Raw genomic sequence first — 26,089 nt, forward strand, 5'->3', positions numbered from 1 at the left:
CATTTAATTGTGTTTTTCATTTCCATTCCATTTTAAGCTTTTAATTTAATTCGGACAGGTGATTAAAAAAAAAATTGACAAAAATAATTAAACACGGGTTAGCCTGTAAAACTAATTGCTTGAATCCTCTCAACTTCGTCCAGTTTGAGTTTTTAATTATTTCTCCCTCTGATGTTTTCTTTGTGTTCAGCTCACGTTTCGTTGTTTGTGTTGTTTTTGACGCTCGGAGAGTTTCAGTCATTTCAAACAGGCGACATCTGCGGTCACCTCAGACGGCGGCTGACAGGACCCACCCACTCTCAGCGGAACATGGATGCAGGAAGCAGCGGAGCCGGCGTCGGTGAGAATAAATCATTCATTTCTGTCATGGCGAAGCTTTAACTGACCACGTGTAACATCTGCTTCTGTGGCCTGAGTGGAGACTCGTCCTGAGCAGGCGGGGGTTCACCAGGAGCGAGTCAAATCAGGCGGTTTCCTGCTCGTGAAAGGGGAGTTAGCTTGCTAAATTAGCCTAGCGCGCTTTTAAAACCAGCGTCAATTTTGAATACATGACAGCTTCGAGTTGACAAAGTGCCTTGCAGCTGTGTGTGTGTGTGTGTGTGTGTGTGTGTGTGTGTGTGTGTGTGTGTGTGTGTGTGTGTGTGTTAATATTACAGATGTTATACACATGTTCAGACTGATATAACACCACCGTGATGTGCAGTTAGCTTTAGCTTCTTGCTGTCAGAGCTGTGTCAGTGTCCGGATGTTCAGACTGAGGAGACACGCTGAAGTTTCCCATTGGTCAGAGAGCATCCAGCTGTTTGTTTACACATGTGTGAAGCCTAGTGTGATAAAACAATGAGTGTGCTGAGGTGTCGTTATAAAACTCAGTTCACCTTCATCACTCAGAGTCTATGTGTCTTATATCAAATATATCTTTACCCAGATGTATGATTATTTATTCGGGGATATTAGATGTGGAGTGACCCTGCAAGTTTTCATCAATGATATTTGTGCAGTTTGTATGTACTAACTCTGGTGCTGTTTAACTGCTTAATGTAGACAGATGATGATGATAATAACTGTATTTGTATAGCACTTACTTAAACAAAATTACAAAGTGTTTAGATGATCCTGTTATTTTCATAGGTTGTTTCCTACAATCATTTTTTAAGATATAACATTTAAACACTACTCATCGTGTCCTTGTACATTCAACTTGCTCCACCACCACCTTCGTCTTATTTGTAGAAAATAAGATATTCCCTCATATTGGTTTGATAAGTTTTGTACTAAACATTGGCAATTTATTTTACAGGCCCCATACGCAAAACTGAATATATGTAGTGTAAAACTTTATTATCACAAAAACTTTCTTGGAGAGCACCATGTAATTTGGTACTAACTGCAGGGGGGAAATAAGATGGTGACAGGTTAATACATTAGGTCTGCGGATTATACCAAAATTATAAAAAGTAATGTCTACAGGGAAATACTCACTTCAACATAAGGCACCATTCAAAAGTTGTAGGCTTTTCAGCAGGGGCTGAACAAATCAATATATAGAATGCAGCTTAAAAAAATAGTATTTTACTCATCTGGAAGTGTAAAAACAAAAATTCATCAAGTGTCGGTCATTGTTGATATTGTGGCAGGTCACTCGTGTATGAGAAACACAAATATATAAACATACACTTTGAGACATCAAAAGGAGATTTGACACCTTGTCTCAGGCTTAATTATTGATCATACCATAATGATTTGATTCTGCTTAAAGTTGAATGGTTTATCTCTCAGTATTGAGACACAACAACTGTCACATAACTTGCTTCCCCTCAATGTTTTGAGGGAACACCTGTGTTTTACATGTCCATGTCTTACCTCAGGTGCTTTAGGTGCCATCTACAAACAGGTCTGAGCTGTTTCTTTGTGTCATTTACCTCTCCCTCCCATCTGATGTGTCCTGCTGCAGTTTTTTCAGACACAGGCCTGAGGATGTGGCTTCTGTGGTTCCTGCTGCCATCACTGCTCTCTGCAGTGTCGGGGGGTACAGACTCCAAAGCTGTCACCACCACCCTCACAACCAAATGGGCTGATACCCCTCTGCTCCTGGAGGCCAGGTACAACACTGCACCGCTCAGCAATACAACAGCAGCCACATCACATTATGCATTCCATCTGACATTAAACTTTTCTAGCAGATAATGGATCAATCAATATCCTAAGAGCTGAGATCGTCCTCTAAACTAGTTTCAAGTTTATTATTAATCCAAATGTAGCATTAAACACTACTTACAGTACATATAGAGTTTGCCGTATTTACACGCACATCTTATGGAACTGTCACCTTCATCCTCTTCTTCCTCAGCGAGTTCCTGGCAGAGGAGAGCCAGGACAAGTTCTGGGACTTTGTTGAGGCCAATGAAAACATAGAAGGAGAGCATGATGGTAAAGTAATACTTCTTCACCCTCTCTAGACCAGTTTTCACTTTTAGTGTCTGTGCTGTGAGCAGCGGAAATTGTGATATGTATGCAAACCTCTTGGCACCAAATGCAGTGTCAGTGTTTTGTCCAAACACTCGTGCAAGCAATAACATGATAGAAAAGATCTGCAAACTATATTTTTCTCCTGCTAACTTGTGTCTCTGCCAGTGTTGAAAAGTCATGAAAGTAACAGGAACTTCATGAAATAACAGCATTAACACATGTCATGTGTCTTCACACAGACACAGATCAGGCCTACTATGACCTGATCGTGAAGAAAGCCAGTGCCTTGCTTAGTTCCGTCCAGGTGAACATGCTGAAGTTTGCCCTCTCCCTGAGAGCCTACTCTGCAACAGTTCACTCCTTCCAACAGGTACAAAGACGATGACTTACGGGAGACATATTATATTCAGGCACATCATTTTAGTTTGGGTTATAACTTTTAAGTTTTTATGTTTACATGCTCTAATGTTCAGAAATTGCATCACTATTATTCCATGACAAGTGACAAAGTGTCTCAGGAGCTTCATGAGCAAAGTTTTCCGTCTGAGAAAGATGCTTCCTTTACCGCTCACTGGGCTTTTTAACTTTGCAGAACTTTTACATTCAAAAAGCTGAGAAAGGATAATATGTCTCCTTTAATTTTGTTGTTCAAGTCTATTTCATGCATGAGAAGTGGTATCATATTCCTGTAAATGTGTTTGTGTGTGTTGAACGATCCCACTGTTCTTCATTTTGTTAGATTGCGTCCAATGAGCCTCCTCCGCCTGGCTGCTCAGCTTTTTTCAGCATCCATGGAGTGAAGACGTGTGAAACTGAAAGCTTGGAACAACTTCTGAAAACTGCATCTGAGCGGTATTTAAAAACTCTTATGACGCACATCTGATGGTCATAAATCAGTTAAATAAGTATTATATATATGTTATTGTGATTTACTTTAATCTCCTCACTCTTTCAGACCAAAGCCATACCTGTTCAAGGGCGACCACAAATACCCAGGATCAAACCCAGATGGTCCTGTCGTCATCCTCTATGCTAAACTTGGAGAACCAGATTTCCAGAGGCTTCACCATTTCATATCATCCAAAGTCAGAGAGGGGCTGGTGACTTACGTGTTCCGCCATTACCTGGCTGTAGGTGAAATTTCAAAATAAGACGATCAGTTCCATACAAAACACATAGTGACACACCTTCATAAGGACAAAAGAATTTCACAAGCTGTTTAACAGCTAATTACATAATAACACCTTCAACAGTACAATTTGTCACATGTATACAATATACATTGCTATATTTTTATCTCTGTCTTCATCAATGATGTACTGAATATGAACTGTACATTGACATACAATGGCAATTTGTCGCTGTGTGTGAGGGTGTGTAAGAAGCATGCTTTCAAGAGTAAATAATAAGATTATACCAGATAGACTGAGATAACTGTTGCTCGATTAATTAATTAGTTAATTTAATTCATTCATTTCAGAAAATATTGTTTTCTTCAATCAATCAATCACAATTTATTTGGATAGTTTTCCATTTTAGGAAACATTTTATCTTTATAAGTATACGGTCCTCTGGTGAAATCCAAGTCATGTAAAATGAACAGTTGTGGCCCTCTCCCTTCACAACTGCTGTCATATCGTTGTTGCCTAGAGACACTCAACCCCTCTTTACTACAGTAGAGATACATGCTTATTCACAAAATAATTGCATAGTGATATTCGGAAGACCCAACATATGTATATACTGTATTTACCTTTGTGCGAACATGAGCTAAGATAATGATTTTAAAAATATAAAAACTCTGCAGCTTCTCCAATTTATATTTTTTCTACCCTGCAATTATTCCACATTATTCACCATCTGTCTGAGAAACGTGAAGTCCTGGACACAGGAGAGGCTGTAACATTTATCACTGTTTTTGTTCTTCTAAGCTCGAGGTCCAGTGTGTGTCTCTGTGTCTTTGGCACGTGAAAGCTTGCTCAGTCAGAACCCATATTTGTTTGTAGCTGTTTCTGTTGTAAGTGAGATACATTTTTACAGCAGAGATGTAGATAAATAGAAAGATGTAGAAATAATACAACCCACATGGGCAAACATTTTTTTTTCTGCCCTCTTAATCTTAATATGGATTATAAACATTGTTAAATTTCCCACCAGTGCAGCTGAAGAGAAATGAAGCAGACTGCTTGATCGCTGTCTAACTGACTTAACTACTGTCAGTGCCCTTTGAATACAGATACACAAGCATTTAAGCCCTCGCTGAATACATCCTCAAGTGGCGTGCCAAGGTGCAACCTAGGATACAACTCACTTATGTTCGGGACAAGGGTTACATTTTGTTCTCCTCTTTTTACAATGTTTTCCACTTGCCTCTAGAATCCCAGTGGAAAGAAAGTGTATCTGTCTGGGTACGGAGTGGAGCTGGCAATCAAAAACCAGGAGTACAAGGCAAAGGACGACACACAAGTCCAAGGTGCCCACGCATGCAAGAATACATTGCTGTTGATAGACACACAGATGATTGTGTAATCTCAGAGGAGCCCTGATGTGAATAATGAGTTAATTGATTGTGTTCGCAGGAACGGGGGTGAACGCTACAGTGATCGGTGAAAATGATCCAGTGGACGAGGTCCAGGGATTCCTATTTGGCAAACTCAAGTGAGTGTTTCTGTGTCAGGTCATGATAAAAATTCAAAGCTTGGATTCGCTCCAGGAACTGCACCATGCTCAAACTGGCCAAGATTTTCTTTTCTTCCTTTTTTTCCTCCTCAGTTTCTTCCCCCAAAGGACTGACTATAACCTTCTATCTGTGATAAACTAACCCGAAAATAAATCAATCTGTCTTTGAAGACGTCTACTCTCTCTTAATCAGCAATTTGCTACTTAGGCATTTAGCAGACACACTTTAAATCCCTCTGTCTTTTTCTCAACAGGACGCTCTACCCAGAGCTCAAAGAACAGCTGAAAGAGTTGAGGAAACATTTAGTCGAAAGCACAAATGAAATGTCACCTCTGAAAGTCTGGCAAATGCAAGGTAAATATCTGCCCAGATTTTATTCCCCTTTTTCCGCAGTCTTAAATTTTCTGTTTCCTACTTTAACATGATTGAATTTGTTTAAACTAACAAGCTACACAGGAAGTGAGTGTTGCTGCATATTTATATTACATTTTGGCAAAATACTTAATTGACTGCAGAGTAAAACAAATATTTGAAATTAGCAGAGCCAAGATCATGACAGGTTAACGAAAATAAACTGCAAAGCCCACGGATCCTGCACCAAATCTAAACACTCCCTCGACTTACTGTTAACACCTGCAGGCATTATTTCTGTCACTTGAATTCTGAGGAATCGATTTTATGATCCTGTAGATATGCCCTCAGGACTCAGGTCAGAGCACTCTGCCCATTCGTTTCATCGCTTCACCTAACAAAAGATAATTATCTTATGACATAAATCCCAGATCCTCATGCCCATCAAAGAGGAATCATTTATTTCTTGACATAAGGATTTTTCTGTCCTTGAGCAAACTAATGATAAGGAGCAAAAAATATTATCTCCTTCAGCTGCATTTCTGATTTAATTGTAGTTGTGTTCTTTCACACCTAACTTTGGTTCTGTTCAACTGAGCTCTGGTGCACTTTCCTGTTACCAGAAAACGACTTGGAAAGATTGCTCCTGGTCCATTTTCAAACAGACTAATATTTTATCATAGAACACATTGTGTTTTGAGCATTTATCTGCTGATCGTGAACAGAAAGCATTCTTACAAGCAATCTTCAGAATTACGTATATTTATTCAAGATCAAAACACATCCATTTGTTGAGCTTCTTTGCGCCCACGTTTATTTTGTTGTACATAATACCTTCTTTTATCTGTTTGTCACTATTCACTCTTTCCAGTTTCAGTCTCCAGGATTAATTCTCTTTAAAAATTCATTCTGTGCAAGAGCTAAAAGAGGAAAAAATAAACACAATGTTCAGTAAAATAGTGCTGATATTCTGCCAGTAGACACAATTAGATTTTCCCATGTGGGTTGAAGCAGCATAACGCTCCCACTTGTCACTTTGTGAAACAGCATGATTATAGCTATTGGTCTGTTTGTAAAAATCAGTGTGAGCAGGCACCAGAGCAGAAGTAAATCGAACGTAAAACAGCACGTCAGATATTTTACTGTATGTGTTTAGCTTTGAATTCTGTTTTTCTGAAACAGATTAAAACATTTTCTTGTAATTACCCCCCCACGTCACACTTGGAACACTGACAGCTTGAGCTTTTTAAATTGACGTATTCCAGTGGGAGAATCTGCCTCCCCATTGATGTTGATTTAGTTGTTTGATTAGCTTCTTTATTTTCCCTATCCATTGATGATGGAAAATAAAAGGAAACTAGAAGTGCATTCAGCGTTACACCTGCGCTGCATGCAGGCTTAAATATTCAGTGAGATCATTCCATCAGTGAAATTATTTTATGTCTAGTTCTGCAATCAATGACTGCAATCGATCAGTGTCGTCTTAACACACGAGTCATAATGTCAGAGCAGTCTCTGCTGCAACATAAAAGCGTTATTGATTAGAGTTACATCATCTGATGAATCACTGACTCATTTGTATTCACTTTTTGAAATCTGTCTGTTTTGCCTGCGTCACACTTTCCTTGAGCCACTTGATGTTATATGTGTTGGCTCTTTCACCTCTGCGATCATTTTTGATTTCCGAGTGGGGTTATCAAGGGCCCCAGACCAGAATGCCTCTGGACACAATGGGAGAGACCTACAACCTTCTAAGTTCCATCATCTGTTCTTCTCTGTACACTTCACTTAGTACTGTGGCAATAGTGGATTCAGCAGATGTCTCCAAATGAGCGGCAGCCGTCTTCCAGCTGCACTGCTCTGTCAAATCTGTTAAATCTTCCCCGTTTTTGATAAATGGTCCTGATTGTTTCAGGATGTATGGAAATCACTGTGAACAAGAGACGTGCACACACATGAGCTCACCGATCGGTCAGCTGCTCAGGCTCAGATTATATGTGTTTTTGTAAAAAACGCACACAGAGACTTATTTCTTTTCACTAGATGCGGTCAGGACGCAAGCATGAGGCGGCTTTGATTGTGTTAAATAAAGGATGTGAGGGGATGAGAGATTGGGGCTAAGACTTTCAGACTGTCATGTGGGCGTCTGTCTTTATCTTCTACCCCACTGGGGCTCATTATCTCAGTCTGTTTATAAAGACAGGGAGACCTCCAGGGGCCAATAATCACACAGGCTACAACACCATTACAAAGATGCTCTCTGCATTGAAATGATCCACACTCCTCTCGCCCCTTCCTTGCAAGGAAAAGCTCCCATACAATATCTTCTATACAATGTTATCACATATAAAGTCATATATAACATTCTAGTCTATATTCTTAATCCTGTCTTCAACGCTTCAATGCTTTAAGATAGATTTAATTAATTCTTTAGATGTGAAGACAAGCATGTTAACGTGAAATTATTTCCTAATTAATACATCAATTGGCTTAACTGATTACTTTTTTGACCCTGCTAGCAGCGCTGCTCTTGGGATGATGATGTCTGTGTGTCGGTCGATGGAGACTATCCAGCATGAAATTTCTCATCAGGTGGCTTGCCATGAAATTCTGTGCATCGAATCCTAATGACTGTGGTGATCTTTTGACCTTTTCCTGTCAAGTGCCACCAGCAGATTCACTTATGTGATTTTTCTGAAACGTCTGAACTATCAGACAAATTGCTGTCAAATCCGTGAACGTCCCCTCCAGGTGATCTACTGACTTTCTTCTCATCTGGTCAAAGTTTTAATTTGACCCAAAATTAAGTTTAGGTCTAAAACAGCTTATGCCCACATATATACGCTTTAGCTGTAATTTGTACTTTGGCACATGCTAGCACATTAACACACTTTTTTTAATCTTTGTCTCCCTCCCGTCATCAACAGATCTTAGTTTCCAGACAGCCGCTCGTATTCTTGCTGCTCCTGCTGTTGAGGCCCTCAGTGTTATGAAAGACCTCAGTCAGAACTTCCCAACCAAAGCCAGGTAAAGAAGAGGAACTCACAAAAAGTAGATACTGTCAGATGTTTTGTGTTTACACAGATTTTTATTACTCTGCAGTTTTTTAATTCAGTTTTTCCCCTCATAGGTCCATCACTAAAACAGTGGTCAACTCCGAGATCCGTAAAGAGATTGGCGAGAATCAGAAGGTACGTGTTTGTCCTTCCATTCATCGCTCACATCTTCATCCTCTGTATCCCTGCTTTCACCCTTTTGTCAAACACAAACACACTTTTCTTATTCTGCGTGATTCTGAGTAAAAAATGTACAATATCAATATATCAGTCGAAATATAAATACTTTCCAAAAGCTTTATTATGAATACCTATAAAAACAAAGAAAACACATCTATGAAACTTGGTTAAGAAAATAAACTATGATATATTTTTACGTAAAATGGAAACATGAATGCATATTTTTTCCTATCTGCAAACATGCTGTGCTAAAATGCTCATATTGGCCAATTCTTCTCGACCAACTGATAAATTGGTCGGGCTCTAATACATATTCTTATTTTCGTCTTGTTTTTGCTGAATTGTTTTTGCGGTTAATTTTTAATGGGTTTTTTTTAATGATTGCTGTTTGTTGTAACTTTTTAGAACCATTGTTTTTTTTTATTGCTGTCATGTTTTCTAATTTGAGAGTTTTTTGTGAGAATTTTCTTCTTTTATTCGATAATGATGGTAGAGAGCTGAAAATTAAGGAGAGAGAGAGAGAGAGGATTGTAGTGTGTTAATCCCATCAAATCTCCAGGACGCCATGTTATTGTCTTGTTGCTTTTGTTTTGTTCACAAAAAATGAAATATTGAGCTTGAGTGCAAATGTTGGAGATCTTTTCCAAAAACTGAGTGTTTTTATGTTTATTTAAATATTCGTGTTGTTCCTTTTATCCCAGCTGCTTGGCTTCTTCATCCGCTCTCATTCTGCTCTCTTTTCCCTCTGCAGCGTGCCAATGTTCTTTCCTTCCTGCTGTGTTGTTGAGTTGTCAGGGATAATTTAGGTTTAGCTGTTTACCTATCTGATCCAATAAGGTAGAAAAATAAAGAAAAACAGATAGCATTATTGCATACAGCCACAACCACATTCCCTCGGCCCCTCATCGTTCGTCTTCGGGGAAATATCTCAAAATGAGAACTGCCCTTCCTGTTTTTGTTTTTCTCCTCTCACCTTTTTATTACGTGATAAATCGTAAACAACGTCGGATTTGAAAAGCATTTAGTTTCTGACAATGTGTTTGGGTTTGCCCTGCTAATGGAATAGGTAATCACCCCTTTTTCTTCACAAATGTTTTTTCACTCCCTCCCTCTCTCTCCTGCCTCCCCTCTTTCTCCTCAAGCTGTGCTCACATTATCTTGGTGTGCAGACAGGAGTTTGGGTGGGTGGTGGGGGTGAGCAGCAAACGTCCTAATTACTGAATCGGTGATTCATTCAGCAGGCGCACTGAGTCCTGCAGCGAGGAAGGATTATTGATTGAAGTAGTTTGGACACATGCACTTGCACGCAGACATTTCCCTCTGTTTCCCACACACACACACAAACACACACTCACATCCTCACGCTGTTTAAGTGGGATGAACAATATTTGTGTTAATCATGTCTTGTTGTAATTGCAGCGTCTGGAGTATGATTAATCTGATGTCTTTGTCTTTCTGTAATGAGATTTGACTGCGCCAGAACGACTTTCAGCTTTTCTTTTGCCTCTGCCGACACACAAACACACGCATCCTCTCACAGCCGTGAACACAAACACACACACACGTTCACACACGCTTTCTCTAATAATTAGATGTGTTTAGTGTGCGGTTTGATTGCTCTAAACAGACTTGCTTTAGACAGAGCTGTCAGTGCTTGTCTGGAGATGTCGACTTAACTCAACACAGCTTTTTACTGAATATTGCCTCAAGTTTTACAACGTAATTGACGACACAATGGTCAGTTTTGACGTGAAGTGCCACACATTGTGACAGTTTTCTCAGTTAAATGGAGAGTTGTAGGGTTTGATGTAAACGGGATATTCAGTCATGTTGATGTCTCCAAAGTTTTTCAAAGGGACTCTGGGCCTGCAGCCTGGGGATTCAGCTCTGTTCATCAATGGGCTGCACATCGATCTGGACACACAAGACATCTTCAGGTACACACACATACACAATAAACTGTATTATTAGTCAGTCACTGAGCTGTGGAAAATCTTGTTTGTTCTATTTTCACCACTGATAAACATTTGTGTCACTCTTATCTTTTGCAAACATTTGTATTCAGTCTACAGCTGCAATGATTAGATAAAAAATCCATTTGCAACTCTATCAATAAACAATTAAATGCTCAAGTCAGTTTTCAAGCTAAAATATCAAATAATTGATTGTCCAATGAATTTACAGGATAATATATTCAACTGAATATCTTTGAGGTTTTTTTTTAGTGTTGGTAAGACAAAATGAGACCTTGGGTTCGAGTGTGATCAATGTTTTTCTTTTATAGACAATACAACTGAATAATCTGCAGATAAATCTGTAATTAAAATCATCCATAGTTGCAATAAATAAATTCTCTGTTGCTCAAATATTTTACTGAAATTGACATTAGTAAATAAATTGTAGCATCAAACACATAACAATGTTGAATGCAATCAGAAGGTTTTAAATGAAGCACGTAAATTTTAGATATTTTACTGAAAATTGATTGATCAATATTTAAATAAGTTGCTGATTAATTTGACATTATATTTTACATTGTTAATAGTTTGAGCTCTAAAATAATTTAATTATGAGAACTATTTAAAATCTCTTTTGAAACCAGATTTGTATGTATTTCAATTTACATCAGATCCTAAATAATTTTTTATGAAAAATGTAAATCATGACTATAGATCAGTTGCACATAATCTGCTTTTAACAGTCATGTTGGCAGTTTCATGCTCTTATTCACACCGAGTGTCGACGATCAAACACTGACTCACCTCTGCTCTCACCTGCAGTGTGTTTGAGATGCTGCGCAGTGAAGCGAGGGTGATGGAGGGTCTGCGCTCTCTGCACATCGAGACGCCCTACATCCACGACATACTGAAGCTCAACGTTCAGCCGGCCGACTCTGACTATGCCGTCGACATCCGTAACCCGGCCATCAGTGTAAGAAATCAAGTGTTCAGCCATTAAAACTTCCCCTGACAGATGATCATCCCATCATCCTTCTGAAAAAAAACCTTTAAAATGTCTTTTTTTTCTGACCTTTAGTTATTTTGATTTATAAATGAGTCAATCAACAAATAAATAGAGAATTAACTATTTCGTTTTTTGGACAAACTGTTTTTTCTAGATGTGAACTTGAGGCCATGAAACTTGGGAAGTAAAATATGAATTGATTATGTAAGGAAAAATTGAAGAATGATAAACAGACAGTGAAGTTTTTTGTTCACTCAGCTGCTGCCATAGATTCCAGCCCACTGCTGTCAAAAATATTTTCTTGTTGTCACTGATCTGCTCAATTCCCTCTTGTCTCCTTTTAGTGGATTAACAACCTGGAGACCGACCACAGGTACAGCTCGTGGCCCTACAACGTTCAGGAGCTGCTCAGACCAACCTTTCCGGGAGTCATCAGACAGATCCGCAAGAACTTTCACAATCTGGTACGTCCACGCCTGATTAATCAGCCCTTTGTGAATTAAAACAGGTGTAAATCTTTGAGAGTTATACCAGTGTGTGTGTGTGTGTGTGTGTGTGTGTGTGTGTGTGTGTGTGTGTGTGTGTGTGTGTGTGTGTGTGTGTGTGTGTGTGTGTGTGTGTGTGTGTGTGTGTGTGTGTGTGTGTGTGTGTGTGTGTGTGTGTGTGTGTGTGTGTGTGTGTGTGTGTGTGTGTGTGTGTGTGTTTTGTAGGTGATTATTCTGGACCCGACCCAGGAGAATGCTGCTGAGCTGATGAGTGTTGCAGAGATGTTTTATGCGAACAACATACCACTTAGGTTAGTGCATCGTCACGGAAGTGAACTTATTAAAACACATTCTTTATGCTTGGATTTTATGTTGTATGTTTTTTCTGGTGAACATTTCAATAAAACTGCAATATAATGTTTTTTTATCGCACCAAAGCTCCTACAAAAACATAAAAATATAAAAAGATCTGATATGAGCTGCAGCAACACTCTGCTGGAGCTAACGTGTAGTTAAAAGTTGAGATCCATTAAAATTTCGGAGTTTTGTCAGGCAGGTTCAGAGACCTTTGATACTTCTCTGCATGAGGCATCTCTGGGTGGTCCGGTTGTTTGAATACTGATGCATCAGACGTCTCACACTCTGCATTTAAGCTGCTCAATACATTTGAGAGTTTGTTTTTGAAGCTTATATGCTCTCTGCTTGTGTTGTAGGATCGGATTGGTGTTTGTGGTGTCAGATGAAGAAGATATAGACGGGATGCAGGATGCGGGTGTGGCGCTGGTGCGTGCGTACAACTACATCAGCGATGAAGTGGACAGTCAGAGCGCTTTCGAAGCTGTCATTTCGGTGAGTCGATCTTTATTAACCATCCTTGATTAGAGCATTACAAGAATTTGATTGTTGTCCTTTATTGTCCTCTTTTAACAAATAAATTATACCCTCCTCTTGTCTTTCTACTCATTTTCCTTTCAGATGTTTAACCACGTGCCCATTGGTGGACAGCTGAGTGTCGGGGACGTGGTGAAGGTGCTGGAGAAGCGGTTCCCTTACGTGGAGGTCAGCAGCGTCCTGGGAGCCGACTCCAGCTACGACAGCAACAGGAAGGTGAGTCTGGTTTAATGTAGCGTCACTTTGCAGGATGCTACAATCATCTTGTGGGCATCATCAGTCAAAGCTGACCTTGGTATGTTTTTTATTAGTAAAGGTAACAGGCGATTAAGAAAGGGGAATAAATGTATTTTCTGAAATGGATCTTGTTTTAAATGAAAGTCATGAATAATGAAATTAAAATGGAGACAGACATTAAATTATATGCAATAGCAAACAAGTAAGTTTAAGATTTAAAAGTGTTTTTAAACAGTGTTGGACACTGTTATGTTTTCTACTTATTTATAGTTATTAAAGTCAATGGTGAAACTTCAAAGTAGCAAGCCTCAATTATTGTCCTTTTATAATTGTCTTTGGCATTTTTTTTTTACTCTGTTAATATCCACGTCGGTCAAGCTCAATTGGTTTCATTGCAAAATGCAGCTTCTTTTATTTTATAATGATCCTATGAAATGTAATGTAAGCAGAACCATTTCAAATCAGTTCTCAATGGAGAGCAGGCTTATTGTGTTCATTCTTTTTTTTGTTTGAACTCTGGTAGATGCATTTTTAGCACCTGGCACTCAAACGTCAAACTTCATTAGTTTGGATTAGCTTTTCCACGTCCTCAGCTGTATTTCTGAGATGGTAAAAGACTCCTAATCTCAAATCAAACCCGTACCTCTGATTGTCTCCTCTATCAGGATGGCCGGGCGTACTACCAGCAGACGGGAGTGGGCCCGCTGCCTGTGGTCATGTACAACGGTGTACCCTACCAGCGTGAACAGCTGGACCCCGACGAACTGGAGACAGTCACCATGCAAAAGATCCTGGAGACAACCTCGTTCTACCAGAGAGCCGTCTACTTGGTCAGTCAGCACTCACACACACACACACACACACACTTGGATATACAGTCACCGTGAGACATTCAGATTTTATTATCAGCTTAATAAAAAAAGATAGTCATTAAAGATGTTTTTATTTGATGGTCGTTTTTTTAATTTCTCTTCCAAGCAAAATCAATTTTTATTGCACACGAGTCAAAATCAAAAAGAAACTAATTGCATAAATGCCTCTGCAGGCTTGTGTTTGATGAGAGTTTGATTCACTTTGCATAAATGCTGTAATACAGTGAGATCTTTCTGGATATTCCAGATGTGCTCATATGAACATACAGTCTATGAAAAACTGTTTTTATCAAATAATTGAAGATCTTTTCCAACAAAGTTATAAAATATAGAGCAGGTCAAACATTCACCAATGGTTTACTTGTTACTGCAGACATGATAATACCAGTCAGGGTTTTTATTTGAGTCGTTTTTTTAATTAGCTTGCTCAATTACAAAGTCTTATTTAAATAAAACAAAAAAGAATTTAAAGAAAACGAGCAGAAGAGCTGTTGGAAAGAAATTGTGCATTTTTTGTGAGTGCACTGTCAAGGATTGTTGTGATGAAATGGATTGTCTTTCAGGCAGGTTCTTTGTGAGCGGCTCCATCTGTCATCCTCTCCTGTTTTTATGTTGTTCCAGCTCTCAAATGAGCCAACTCTTTGAATTGGTTCTTTCAAAGGTGTTCTAAGACATTTAGGCACCGCGGACAGTGTTTTAATTTGGTTTAATACCAGTGTTAGTGCTGAACACAGTGCTAGTCATCACTCTTGTTTTCTACCTTTTAATGTTCAATCCAAACTTGTTGGCGGAAAACTTTTCCGTCGATACGCGAGCATCAGTAACCGCAGTGGAAAAGCTATTAAATCTTGAAAGGGATTTCTTATCTGTGACTGTGGGGATGAAAAGGCCGGCGAACAACGACCCCCTGCAGTAACAGGGGGACAATGTCTACTGTAAATTTGTCTTTTAACCTCATGAGTCTGTGTTTGTCTGGATCGCAGGGTGAACTGGCCACAGATCATGACGTCGTGGACTTCATCATGAACCAGGCCAACGTTGTCCCCCGCATCAACCCCAGAGTGCTGTCCACCAGCAGGACACACTTGGACCTTTCTGATACCAGTAAGTCCACAGTAGGGATGTAAAGGAAAAAGAAAACTTTTATCGGAAACTAGAAAGGCATCTGTTGAGCACACACCTCCGCCAAGGGCCAACAGTTACCTTATGAAACCACATTTAAATCTGCTAGATCCAGATTTTTGTACTTGGATCTGCACCAAATTGCACACACTCGCCCGGCTCTGCTCCAAATTTTAATGGGTTCCTTCTTGGCTGGTATCCCATCCTTCCCCTAAGTTTCATGGAAATCTGTTCAGTCCTGTTTGTGTAATCCTGCTGATAATCAAACAAACGGATGGGGGCGAAGGCATAACATGATTTTTACCAAATGCTCCAACAAGTTTTGGACAATCTCATGTGTGTGAAAAAGTCCACAGAGGTTTTTTAAGGCTTTTGTAATTACCAAAGTTTTTAGATAATGAATTCTTTACTTTCATCTGAGTCTTTTTCCACTGTGTGTAGGCGCTGCCAGTGTGTACACACATGAATATGTATATTTTTGTGTCATATATAGATAGAAGCTTTGTGCTACACACTGAACATTCAGGTTTACTGTACATCTCTGCAGTTTATATCATTCACATTTGCTAAATCTCCTTTTTGCAGATAACTTCTTCGTAGATGATTACGCCCGTTTCTCAACTCTGGACGTTAAACAGAAGAGCACCGCTGTGGCAAACAGCCTGAATTACATGACTAAGAAAGGTACAAGTGTGCAGACAGAGTCTTATCTTGTGTGATAACTTGTCCCATAAAAAACAAACGCTGAATGGAAGGGAATGTTTGTGGAGTTTTCTAGTGAAGATAATTTTGTTGTGTTTGAGCCATAACTCTCCTCATGTGTTCTCCTCTGTCCTCTCCTTTCCTCTTCTTATTCATGTGTTTTAAAAATGTCCCTGCATCAGGGATGACCTCCACCAACAGGCATGGTAATCACCCTTTTCCTCTGTGTTATTTCCTCTCCTCCTCACTTGCTCTTTTTTTCTTTTTTCTGTGAAAAACATTGCTGGCAGTGCTTTAGATGTGTCTGTGAATCCACCATCGCTCCATCTGTGTTGTATTTCTCAGAGGACATAAATGACTAATTCACGCATGCAGTGATTGTATATTAAGGTCTGAAGTATAACTACTAAAAAAACTGCTTAGTGGGTTCTAACACTGTTTCTTCCATCTTTCCGAAGGAGAGCATGACTGTTCATTAGTCGTCACATCTCGTAGCTGCATGAAGAACGAAATGCTAAAAGTGTGATTGGATGTTTGAACATTTTTAAATGTTATTTAAGAGAAGCAAGACTTTTAGTAGAAGATTACATCTACTTTTTTCATATGATTTTGTTTCTGATTTACCAAGCTTAACATTTATCTTAAGACGATGTGGCTCATCTCCGTTTCCCTCGCACAGCATCTCCTCAGTAACTTCTCCTGACGACCACCTCTCTTCCTCTTCTTTGGTTTTCAGATGATGGCTACATCCGTCCTGTGACCTTCTGGGTAGTCGGAGACTTTGACAAACCCTCCGGACGACAGCTCCTTTACGATGCCATCAGACACATGGTACAAAAAAAACCGACCATCTCTTTTGACTTTTGACATTGATCCCCGAAATAATTTATTCACAGAAAACTTTGTTTAATACAATATTTGATTATTTGATCACTTACTTAGAGATAGATGACGCACCATAAATATAAGTATATGAATATTTCTTCATCATCAGCCTCCCCCTCTCTAAAACTGAATGATACAAGTTATCATGACCATATAACATCTAAAACTAAAAAGATAATATGATTAAAGCTTCAACAAGTTCAGTAATTTTTACTTTTGTCCCTTATGAATTATATTATATGATATTATCTGTCGTTTTTACCTTCTTATCTGCTGCGTAACAGAAAACCAGCAACAACGTCCGACTGGGGATGATCAACAACCCATCAGTCGCTCTGTCATCCGAGACGAGCCACGTGGCCCGAGCGATCTGGGCAGCCATGCAAACACAGTCTGCCAACAACGCCAAGAACTTCATCACCAAGATGGCCAAAGAAGAGACTGCCACAGCCCTGCAGAGGGGCGTCGACATTGGAGAATTCGCTGTCGGGGTGAGAGGAGATTTACTGCATCGTGATTCAAAATGTTTCCTTCTGTTATTTTTAAGCCCTGTGACCCTTTCCATTTTATCAACTCCCTACAAGTTAACTGTTTTTCTGTCAGGGTATGGATGTGTCGTTGTTCAAGGATGCATATGACAGTCCCAAATTTGACTTCCTGCTGTCCCACGCTGCGTACTGTCGAGATGTGCTCAAACTGAAGAAGGGACAGAGAGCAGTTATCAGCAACGGAAGAGTGAGTCTTTCTTATTTCCAGACAGAACTTTAAACCTACACTAAAACAGGAAGAAGTCATGCACAAGTATATATTCTTTTTTTATACAATAATACCTATGTTTCATATTTACAGATCATCGGTCCACTGGAGGAAGAAGAGGTGTTCAACCAGGACGACTTCCTGCTTTTGGAGAGCATCATCCTGAAGACGTCCGGAGAGCGAATCAAAAGCAAAGTCCAGCAGTTCGGAATTGAAGAGGACAGGTATTTTAATTCAGTTACACAAGTGTAAATTCTCTCAGGCTCCTTCATTATATTTTCAGATTGTGTGGAGTTAACCAAGGTTTTTTTTTCAGGGCCAGCGACCTCGTGATGAAGGTTGACGCTCTGCTCTCCTCTCAGCCCAAAGGAGAAGCCCGGGTAGAGTATGACTTTGCTGACGACCGCTACAGGTAAAGTTGTAAAACTTGCACATAATTTTACACAAGCAGGCCTCTTACATTTCATGTCTGTTTTCCTCCAGGGTAATGTCACTGTGTTTTTTATTCTTTTGAATATTTTTGAATCTTAGAGAAATATGAAATCCATTTTCACATTAAAATGTATTTGAAACACAAAATGAAGTGTTAAAGTCAATGTGTCCTCTGCAGACAGTGAGAAAAAGTTGTTTACTTGACTTTATTATTAATTTGCTGATTTTTTTTCTGCAGTGCTGTGAAGATTCGTCCTAAAGAAGGAGACGTGTACTTCGATGTTGTTGCCGTCGTGGATCCAGTAACAAGGGACGCACAAAAGCTCTCTCCTCTACTACTGGTATGATGAATGTTTCTCCTGTCTCCTCCTGATCAATCCAGCTGATTTATTTGTCCTTCCTCTGACTCATCTTTTTCTCGTCCTCTCCAACATCCTTTCCCCTCGACACCTCCAGGTTCTGAAGCAGCTGGTGAACGTCAACTTGCGGGTTTTCATGAACTGCCAATCCAAACTATCGGAAATGCCGCTGAAGAGGTGAGGACGAATTCTGCACAGACTGATTGTCATCACTCTACATCCTTGTTACACCAGGACACCCCTCCCAAAAGACCAGTGCATTGGTTTTTCAAGTCATTTAAAACATTCATAATATCATTTTTGAAATTTATTTTAAAATGGTTTATCCATATTATTTTCTTTTTTCCTGATTTATAGAAATACAAACTCAGAAGCTGCGACAGTTTAATCTATAGCACTTTTATTACTGTGGTAATAATGATAAGTCGTTATATAGTGAAGATCTGAAAAACACATAAAGACTCCTGCACTGAAACTAAAAGTACTTTCTGTTTGTGTTTTCTTCCAGTTTTTACCGTTACGTGTTGGAGCCGGACGTGACGTTTCAGAGCGACAGCAGTTTCTCTCCCGGACCCATGGCCAAGTTCCTGGACATGCCTCAGTCTCCGCTCTTCACCTTGAACCTCAACACTCCCGAGAGCTGGATGGTCGAGTCCGTGCACACGCGATACGACTTGGACAACATCTACCTGGAGGAGGTAGATGTTTTTTTATATTTCACTGGATTTATTTTTTATCTATTTGTTAAAAAGACGATGAAACTATTAAAGGAGATTTATTTTTCTTCTTCTTGACTGGAGGCTTTTTTTTCCAGCTCTCCTTTGCATTAAACAAGATTAAATTAATTTTACTTCATCATATCATTTCATCTTTTAAGGTTTGTGCAGTTCCTAGTCATTTTAATCCTGATATTAAACTCTGTATCTGTAATAATTGTAAAAACATTTTTCTTTTACTTCTGTTGTGGAGTCGTCACACTTCAGAGATTTTTTCCATTTTTATTATTTTGCTCTGAATTATGTTTGTTTTTCTTTTCCATTTTATGAAATTATAAAGCTTTGGTATCACATGCAAAGTGATAAAAGAAAACTGCACCAGCTGAAGTTTTTTTCCTCTTGTCTTGACAACTTATATCCTCAGTAACCACTGTCAATGTGTGTCTGTAAATCCTTAAGCTGCACAAAATAACCGTTACTTGTTCTACAGGTGGATAATATTGTCGGAGCAGAGTATGAGCTGGAGCATCTTCTGTTGGAAGGCCATTGTTTTGACGTCAGCTCAGGTCAGCCACCTCGTGGGCTGCAGTTCACCCTGGGAACCGCCTCTGATCCCGTCATCATGGACACAATTGTCATGGCAAACCTGGTGCGTTACAGAAAAAGTCTCATCCTCTCTTCTCGGTGTTTTTACTCGGAGCAGAACAATGTTGCCAACTCATTATTTTGTAAAGCAGTAGTGTTATTCAAATGAAGTTTATTATTATTACTAATTGTAGTTTTAATACATCTCAGTGATTTATAAGATTATAAAAGTGTGTTCTTCATTATTAGTCTGGATTTCTTTTCTTTCTTTTCTTCACAAACACTGAACATCCTGCGTTCTGCTCTGTAGGGTTACTTTCAGCTCAAGGCCAACCCCGGCGCCTGGATCCTGAAGATGAGGAAAGGACGCTCTGACGAAATCTACAAGATTTACAGGTGAGAGCTCTGAGAATTGTCTGAATTGTATCACAAGAGTCCGATTAGTTTTTAAATTCAGCTCATGCCCTCACTCTTGGATTTACACATCAGTTGTAAACCTTCTGTTGTAATGTCATTTTTTTTTCTTATCCTCTCCATCTTCGCATTGCAGCCACGATGGCACCGACTCTCCAGCAGACTCAGACGACATTATAGTCGTGCTGAACAACTTCAAGAGCAGGATCATTAAAGTCAAGGTCGGTTCACCTCTGATGAAATGACGCCTGTCTGGCACCACAGCGTGCGCAGTGACAGGAGGCCTATAGACGCCCTTCAACACATTCGGCTGATTTAATTTTTATCCCCAAATAAATAAAAAACAAATCCAGGACAGTGACGACATTTTAAGTCTCCGCAATTTCTAAGCTCATAAATTTTAATGTGTAGAAGAGATTCCAGCCTGTTGAGCCTTTTACATAACGCAGAACATATACATTAGGTGCATAAATTACATGGGCAAAATTACTCATCACGTATCACCTCTTTGCTTTTTTATTTCTGCATATTTTATGAAGTGTATTGAGGAGCAAATCTGACTCATTTGGAAATCCAGTAAACAAGGAGATATGTTATTAAAAATGAACATAATTATTCAATAAAGGAAAATAAAGCAGAAGTGTGAATATAGACGTATAGTCCCAGTTCCATGGTTTCAGCATTCGATTTTGCTATTTTTCTGTTAATATATGTTTTTATATTATTATATCCTCTGACGTTGCTGTTTAGCACTTTTGTTTTTGGCACGATCACCAAGAATTTGGCCACATTTTTAAATACAACTCAGTGAACTGTAAAATGTTGTTCTTGTAAATTAATAGTATGAATCTGTTATCAGCTCTCACAGATTCATGTGGGTGGATCTGTATAAAACCATGTAATTCACTTTCTCTCTGTGCCGTGTGATCACAGCTGAAGCTCCCACACAAAACTGACATCTTGTTAAATTCATTAATAACATCTAACAACATATTCTTTCTTTTCTAATAGTGAAACCAGTCAAACTATTTGCGAAGGCAACGATCAAACATAATAAGCTACAGTGCATCTTTAATGTTTTGTATATATGTCTATGAATGATGTTTTTATGAATTTTATTATAATTCATAAATGTTCTACTGACACAGACTTTTTTCATTTCTTCATGATATCCATTCAACATTTACACAAACATAATTTCATATGATTGGACTTTTAAATTCTCTTCATTTAAATTTATTATAAAATGAAAATTCTGAAGAACTGTGACAAAATACATCTTTAACTTATAAATGAACTGGATGACTATCTTTCCCAAATGCTTTTCTATTAGTTGTTTCACTTATCAATTTTAAATGTACTTGTCGATCAGGTCCAGAAGAAACCAGACAAGTTCAATGAGGAATTACTTAGTGACGGGACCGAGGAGAACGACACTGGCTTCTGGGAATCTCTGACCAGGTATAAATTAAATAGTTTAAAATAGTCTCTTCATTGAACACAATCAAAAAACAATAAGTCAAAGATGTCTGAAGATTTCATCTTTTATTTTGAAATGTGTTAACTGTTAAATAACCTGTTTTATGTTGTCTTTTGTCTCTCAGAGGTTTCACAGGCGGAGGAAAGATGGAGGAGGTGAAGCAGGAGAAAGACGACGTGATCAACATCTTCTCTGTGGCCTCGGGGCATCTGTACGAGAGGTTCCTCAGGTCAGTGTCCGACAAGGGGAGACGATTGTGACTTGTCACTCAGTCCTACTTCTCACATGAACAAAGACCCAGTCGACTGTGGCAGTTTTGTTTTCCCAGCTCTGATGTCATTAGTAATTTTACTCCTTTTCTCTTTTCAGGATCATGATGCTGTCAGTTCTGAAAAACACCAAAACTCCCGTCAAGTTCTGGTTCCTCAAGAACTACCTGTCCCCGACTTTCAAGGTATTTATTTGTTTCCAGGGTTGTTATTTTAAAATCGTCTGGCACCTCATCATTGATTTGATGATTTTCTGTGATGGAGGCAGCTTTCTCTCTTCAAACGCGTGTTCTGAAAATCAAGGAGAAATGTGCAGCAGCGCTGAGAATTTTTATGCTCGGCCAAAAGAAAAAATTTTCTTTTGGATAAAAAAGAAAAAAATCCTGGCGCTCTTACTTTTCAACATTGTTGTTTTTGTAATCAAGCAACCACCTAAAAATGAGACAATCTGCTTCCTGTCTACACACACGCCATGAGAATGATAATAACGTGTTTGAGCTTGATGACGTGAAAACACTGGAAGCTCGTATCAGTACATGTTTAGTAAACATACTGACAGCCGTGTTTTTATTGTGACCGTCTCGCAGGAGTTCATCCCCCACATGGCAAAGGAATATGGTTTCCAGTACGAGCTGGTGCAGTACAAGTGGCCGCGCTGGTTACACCAACAGACGGAGAAGCAGCGGATCATCTGGGGTTACAAGATCCTGTTCCTGGACGTGTTGTTTCCTCTCGCTGTCGACAAAATCCTGTTTGTGGATGCTGACCAGGCGCGTACAAACACTACTGCTGAAATATTCACATAGTTTCACATCGACAATAAGATGAAGATTCAAAGAGGAAAACATTTAGAAACTTTTCTTAATCTTTTTACATTTTATAGAAAATTCTTGAAGGAAAAATTGTGTTGATAGATTTTGTTATTTTTCATCTTTTATGTTTAAATAAATTTAGATATAAACAATCTGCAAATTGATCTACTTTTTAAATCATGAAATATTAGATAAAAAACTATTTAAATTATCTATTAATCATTTTTTGTGTCAGGTATCAACATTCCTTATCAAATATGATGAAGATTTGCTTTTTTTTCTTCATGTTCATTAAATACCTTCGACTTTTGGACTTAGCTTCAGATAAACAAATCATCTGAACACATAATCTTTGGATCTAGAAGAAAGAGATTTGTAAAAATCAGTGTTTTGTCACTTTATAGACAAACATTTGATAAGTTAACCAGTAGTAGCTCTTGTATTGATTCTCTGTGTTGTTTACACCTCATCCTCTCGTGCAGATCGTTCGTACGGACTTGAAGGATCTGCGTGACTTCGATCTGGAGGGAGCTCCGTACGGTTACACCCCGTTCTGCGAGAGCCGAAGAGAGATGGACGGCTACCGCTTCTGGAAGTCCGGCTACTGGGCGAGTCACCTCGCCGGCCGCAGATATCACATCAGGTACGCGGGAGCTCAGTCACATCTTAACACTCACGTCAGCCTCTGTGTTAACAGCACTTTAAAGTCTGTCACCCTCAGACACACACTCACACACACACACTGTGAGCATCTTTTTCAATCCATTTTTAATACTTTCATGCATCTTTAATTTGTCTCCCTGTTTTCTATCCCATGCAGCGCCCTGTACGTGGTCGACCTGAAGAAATTCAGGAAAATAGCAGCAGGAGATCGACTCAGAGGACAGTACCAGGGGCTCAGCCAAGACCCCAACAGCCTCTCCAACTTGGACCAGGTCTGTCTTCTCATCGGCTCTCTGTATTTTTTCACAGTGGGAAGTGCAGTGAGGATCTGATTCTTAAGTCTCTAAAGATGTTCTGATAAGAAATTTAAGAAATGCCTCCAATACTGTTGAAAAATCCAGGTGGGGCATCAGCGAGTACGTAGATTTATGCATACTGATACTAGACCCCTGATTGTAACACAACTGATAAAAACATAAAGGCAGCAGATTGTGACGATGCTGGGTGGGAGGTGTTAGTAAAGCAGACGCTCTTCTCGTGCTTATATACACATTGTTGTTATTGATGTCGTAGTCGTGAGTTTGACATTAATGAATCTGCAGCTTTGAGGTGACTCTGGTCCTGGTGAACGAGGCGTTTGAAAAAGTTTTATAAACTTTCTGTGTAAAACAAATATTAGTCTCATTCTCTCGCAGTGATCTGACTGTTGGTTGTTTTTTCAGGATCTGCCCAACAACATGATCCACCAGGTTCCTATCAAGTCTCTACCCCAGGAGTGGTTGTGGTGTGAGACCTGGTGTGACGACAGCACCAAGAGGAGCGCGAAGACGATAGACCTGGTAATAACAACTTGTGTGTATCGGTGTGTGTTGGTGTGTGTGTCGGTGTCAGGAAAAAACGCTCAAAAATAATAAACTCATAAGATTTGTGACAGGTGCAATGTCTCTGAACAGCCACTGGAGGGCAGCGAACGGTTGTTTTACTGTAGAATCCTGTGTTTATGATTTAAAATAATTCTACAAACAAAAGACGTTTTTATTTGAACCAAAAAGTTTTACTTTTAGGAAAAATACAGTTATATTTATTATATATTTGATTCATTATAATTAAGAGAATCACATTTAAAAGCATCAACATCACCTCTTAAGGGCTGGAATTAAATAGTTAAATAGTGGTTGATACTTAAAAGGTTCATTCGAGTTAGATATATCTGCAATGCTCTCCTAATAAGAAACCAGTTATTATCAAACTGTCCATACTGGAGTGACGTGTCTCCTAATTATGCGACATGAAGAGCTTTGGAAAGGTTTAACTCCCTGTGAACATCTCAGCTGAGTGTTTTATCCGTTCGGTCTCGGTTTCAGTGTAACAACCCCATGACCAAGGAGCCCAAGCTGCAGGCTGCGGTGAGGATCGTGGCCGAGTGGACGGATTATGACCAAGAGATTAAACGTCTGCAGACCAAAGTCCAGGAGGGAGGAACCCACAGAGCAAAGCACCAGGACACAGGTACTCAACACACACACACACACACACTCTCAGGTTTAATTAAATGAACAGTGTTTGTGTGCAAAGTGCATAAATTAAGCTCCTTTCTTTTCTTTTCCTTTGTCGTCTCGGTCAGACGGTCACACAGAGCTGTGAGGATGCAGCTGTGATGAGGCAGTGAACTGGACTCTGTTTAAAGAGTCTGTTTCATGAAGAGACGCTCCTCTCATGCCGGCCGGACTGCGGACACTGACCACAAACGGCGCACGGCGGTTAAGACAACGTTTGTTTGTTTTTTCTTTTTTATAATGTGCGAAGGGGATTTTTAGTGGTCAGGTTTCAGAGGTGTTTCTGTACGAATGTGTGCAAGTGGTGAGAATGTGAGTCGTAATTATGAATCCTTTTTTTTTCTTTACTCTGTGGCAGACGTCAGTTTGTAAGTTTGCACTGATTTGGATTGTGGGTGTGGTCGAAGCACAAGAAAGACGTGAATGCTGAATCTCACTGTGTGTGAGTTTTGAATTTTCTGCTCGTTAGAATAATCAGTTGTTGAACCGTCCTCTGGATTTGTAAACGGTACTGGTAGTTTATAATGCAGCTCATTGTGCTCTTACGAAGGTCTGGAAAGTCACACATGATTTTAGAGTTTGAGCTCAATACTCATTAATGAGATTTTTCATAAGCAACATACAAATTATTTCAAATTTCTGTGCAGTGATTTATGATGAAAAAACAATCAACGGAGCTTTAAGCACCAGAATTTGTTTGCAGGTGGATCCAGGCACCTGAAGGTTTGGGGGATATTCAGTGTCAGTCAGAAGCTTGACATCACTTTAAAGTTCTGTGAATGTAATTCCAACAATGAGCTGTAACGCTGTTGTTTTTTTTTTCCTCTTCGTTTCATTTGGCAGAAAAATTAACAACATCATCAGTGGACATGATTGAGGAGTTTCTCGTGGAATATTAATGTCTCTGTAAATCTCAGGGAAGCATGATTGGGTTCTGACCAGAAAAGGGAGCGTTTGTTATCGGCTTGAGTTTTATGCTTCAGTCAGAGAAGCTGTGACCTTTGAGTTAGGTCGAAAAAAGTTTGATTCTGTTTCTCTGTAATATTTCATCCTGTTTTGGCTGCTTGATCATTTTGTTGTGTAAAAGTCCCAAATAAAGACGTGGTCCGGTGTAGTTTGACTGTTTTCATGTATTCCCATATAGATATTAAAA

At 39.3% G+C, this 26,089-nt stretch overlaps 1 protein-coding gene across 2 annotated transcripts; it reads left to right on the top strand.

Moving 5' to 3' along the window:
* Positions 1-203: 203 nt before the first annotated feature.
* Positions 204-26,050, top strand: uggt1 (UDP-glucose glycoprotein glucosyltransferase 1). 2 transcript variants are annotated; one of them, XM_069535871.1, is made up of 41 exons: positions 204-340; positions 1,955-2,102; positions 2,351-2,430; positions 2,709-2,839; positions 3,209-3,321; positions 3,425-3,599; positions 4,846-4,942; positions 5,049-5,127; positions 5,403-5,503; positions 8,428-8,527; positions 8,631-8,691; positions 10,582-10,673; positions 11,517-11,667; positions 12,045-12,164; positions 12,411-12,496; positions 12,899-13,034; positions 13,161-13,292; positions 13,979-14,143; positions 15,169-15,289; positions 15,893-15,991; positions 16,192-16,215; positions 16,746-16,840; positions 17,179-17,385; positions 17,498-17,629; positions 17,744-17,874; positions 17,967-18,062; positions 18,321-18,423; positions 18,539-18,618; positions 18,950-19,139; positions 19,648-19,806; positions 20,053-20,138; positions 20,293-20,377; positions 21,529-21,617; positions 21,761-21,865; positions 22,006-22,090; positions 22,493-22,675; positions 23,200-23,360; positions 23,538-23,652; positions 24,103-24,219; positions 24,745-24,889; positions 25,005-26,050. In XM_069535871.1, exons 1-41 carry the CDS (start codon positions 310-312, stop codon positions 25,022-25,024), a joined length of 4,626 nt encoding a protein of 1,541 aa, XP_069391972.1. In that variant the 5' UTR covers positions 204-309; the 3' UTR covers positions 25,025-26,050. The 2 variants fall into 2 exon arrangements, with proteins under 2 accessions (XP_069391972.1, XP_069391973.1); XM_069535872.1 differs by lacking the exon at positions 16,192-16,215.
* Positions 26,051-26,089: the final 39 nt, after the last annotated feature.

Source organism: Paralichthys olivaceus, chromosome 12 (genome assembly GCF_024713975.1).
Source record: "Paralichthys olivaceus isolate ysfri-2021 chromosome 12, ASM2471397v2, whole genome shotgun sequence".
NCBI lineage: Eukaryota > Metazoa > Chordata > Actinopteri > Pleuronectiformes > Paralichthyidae > Paralichthys > Paralichthys olivaceus.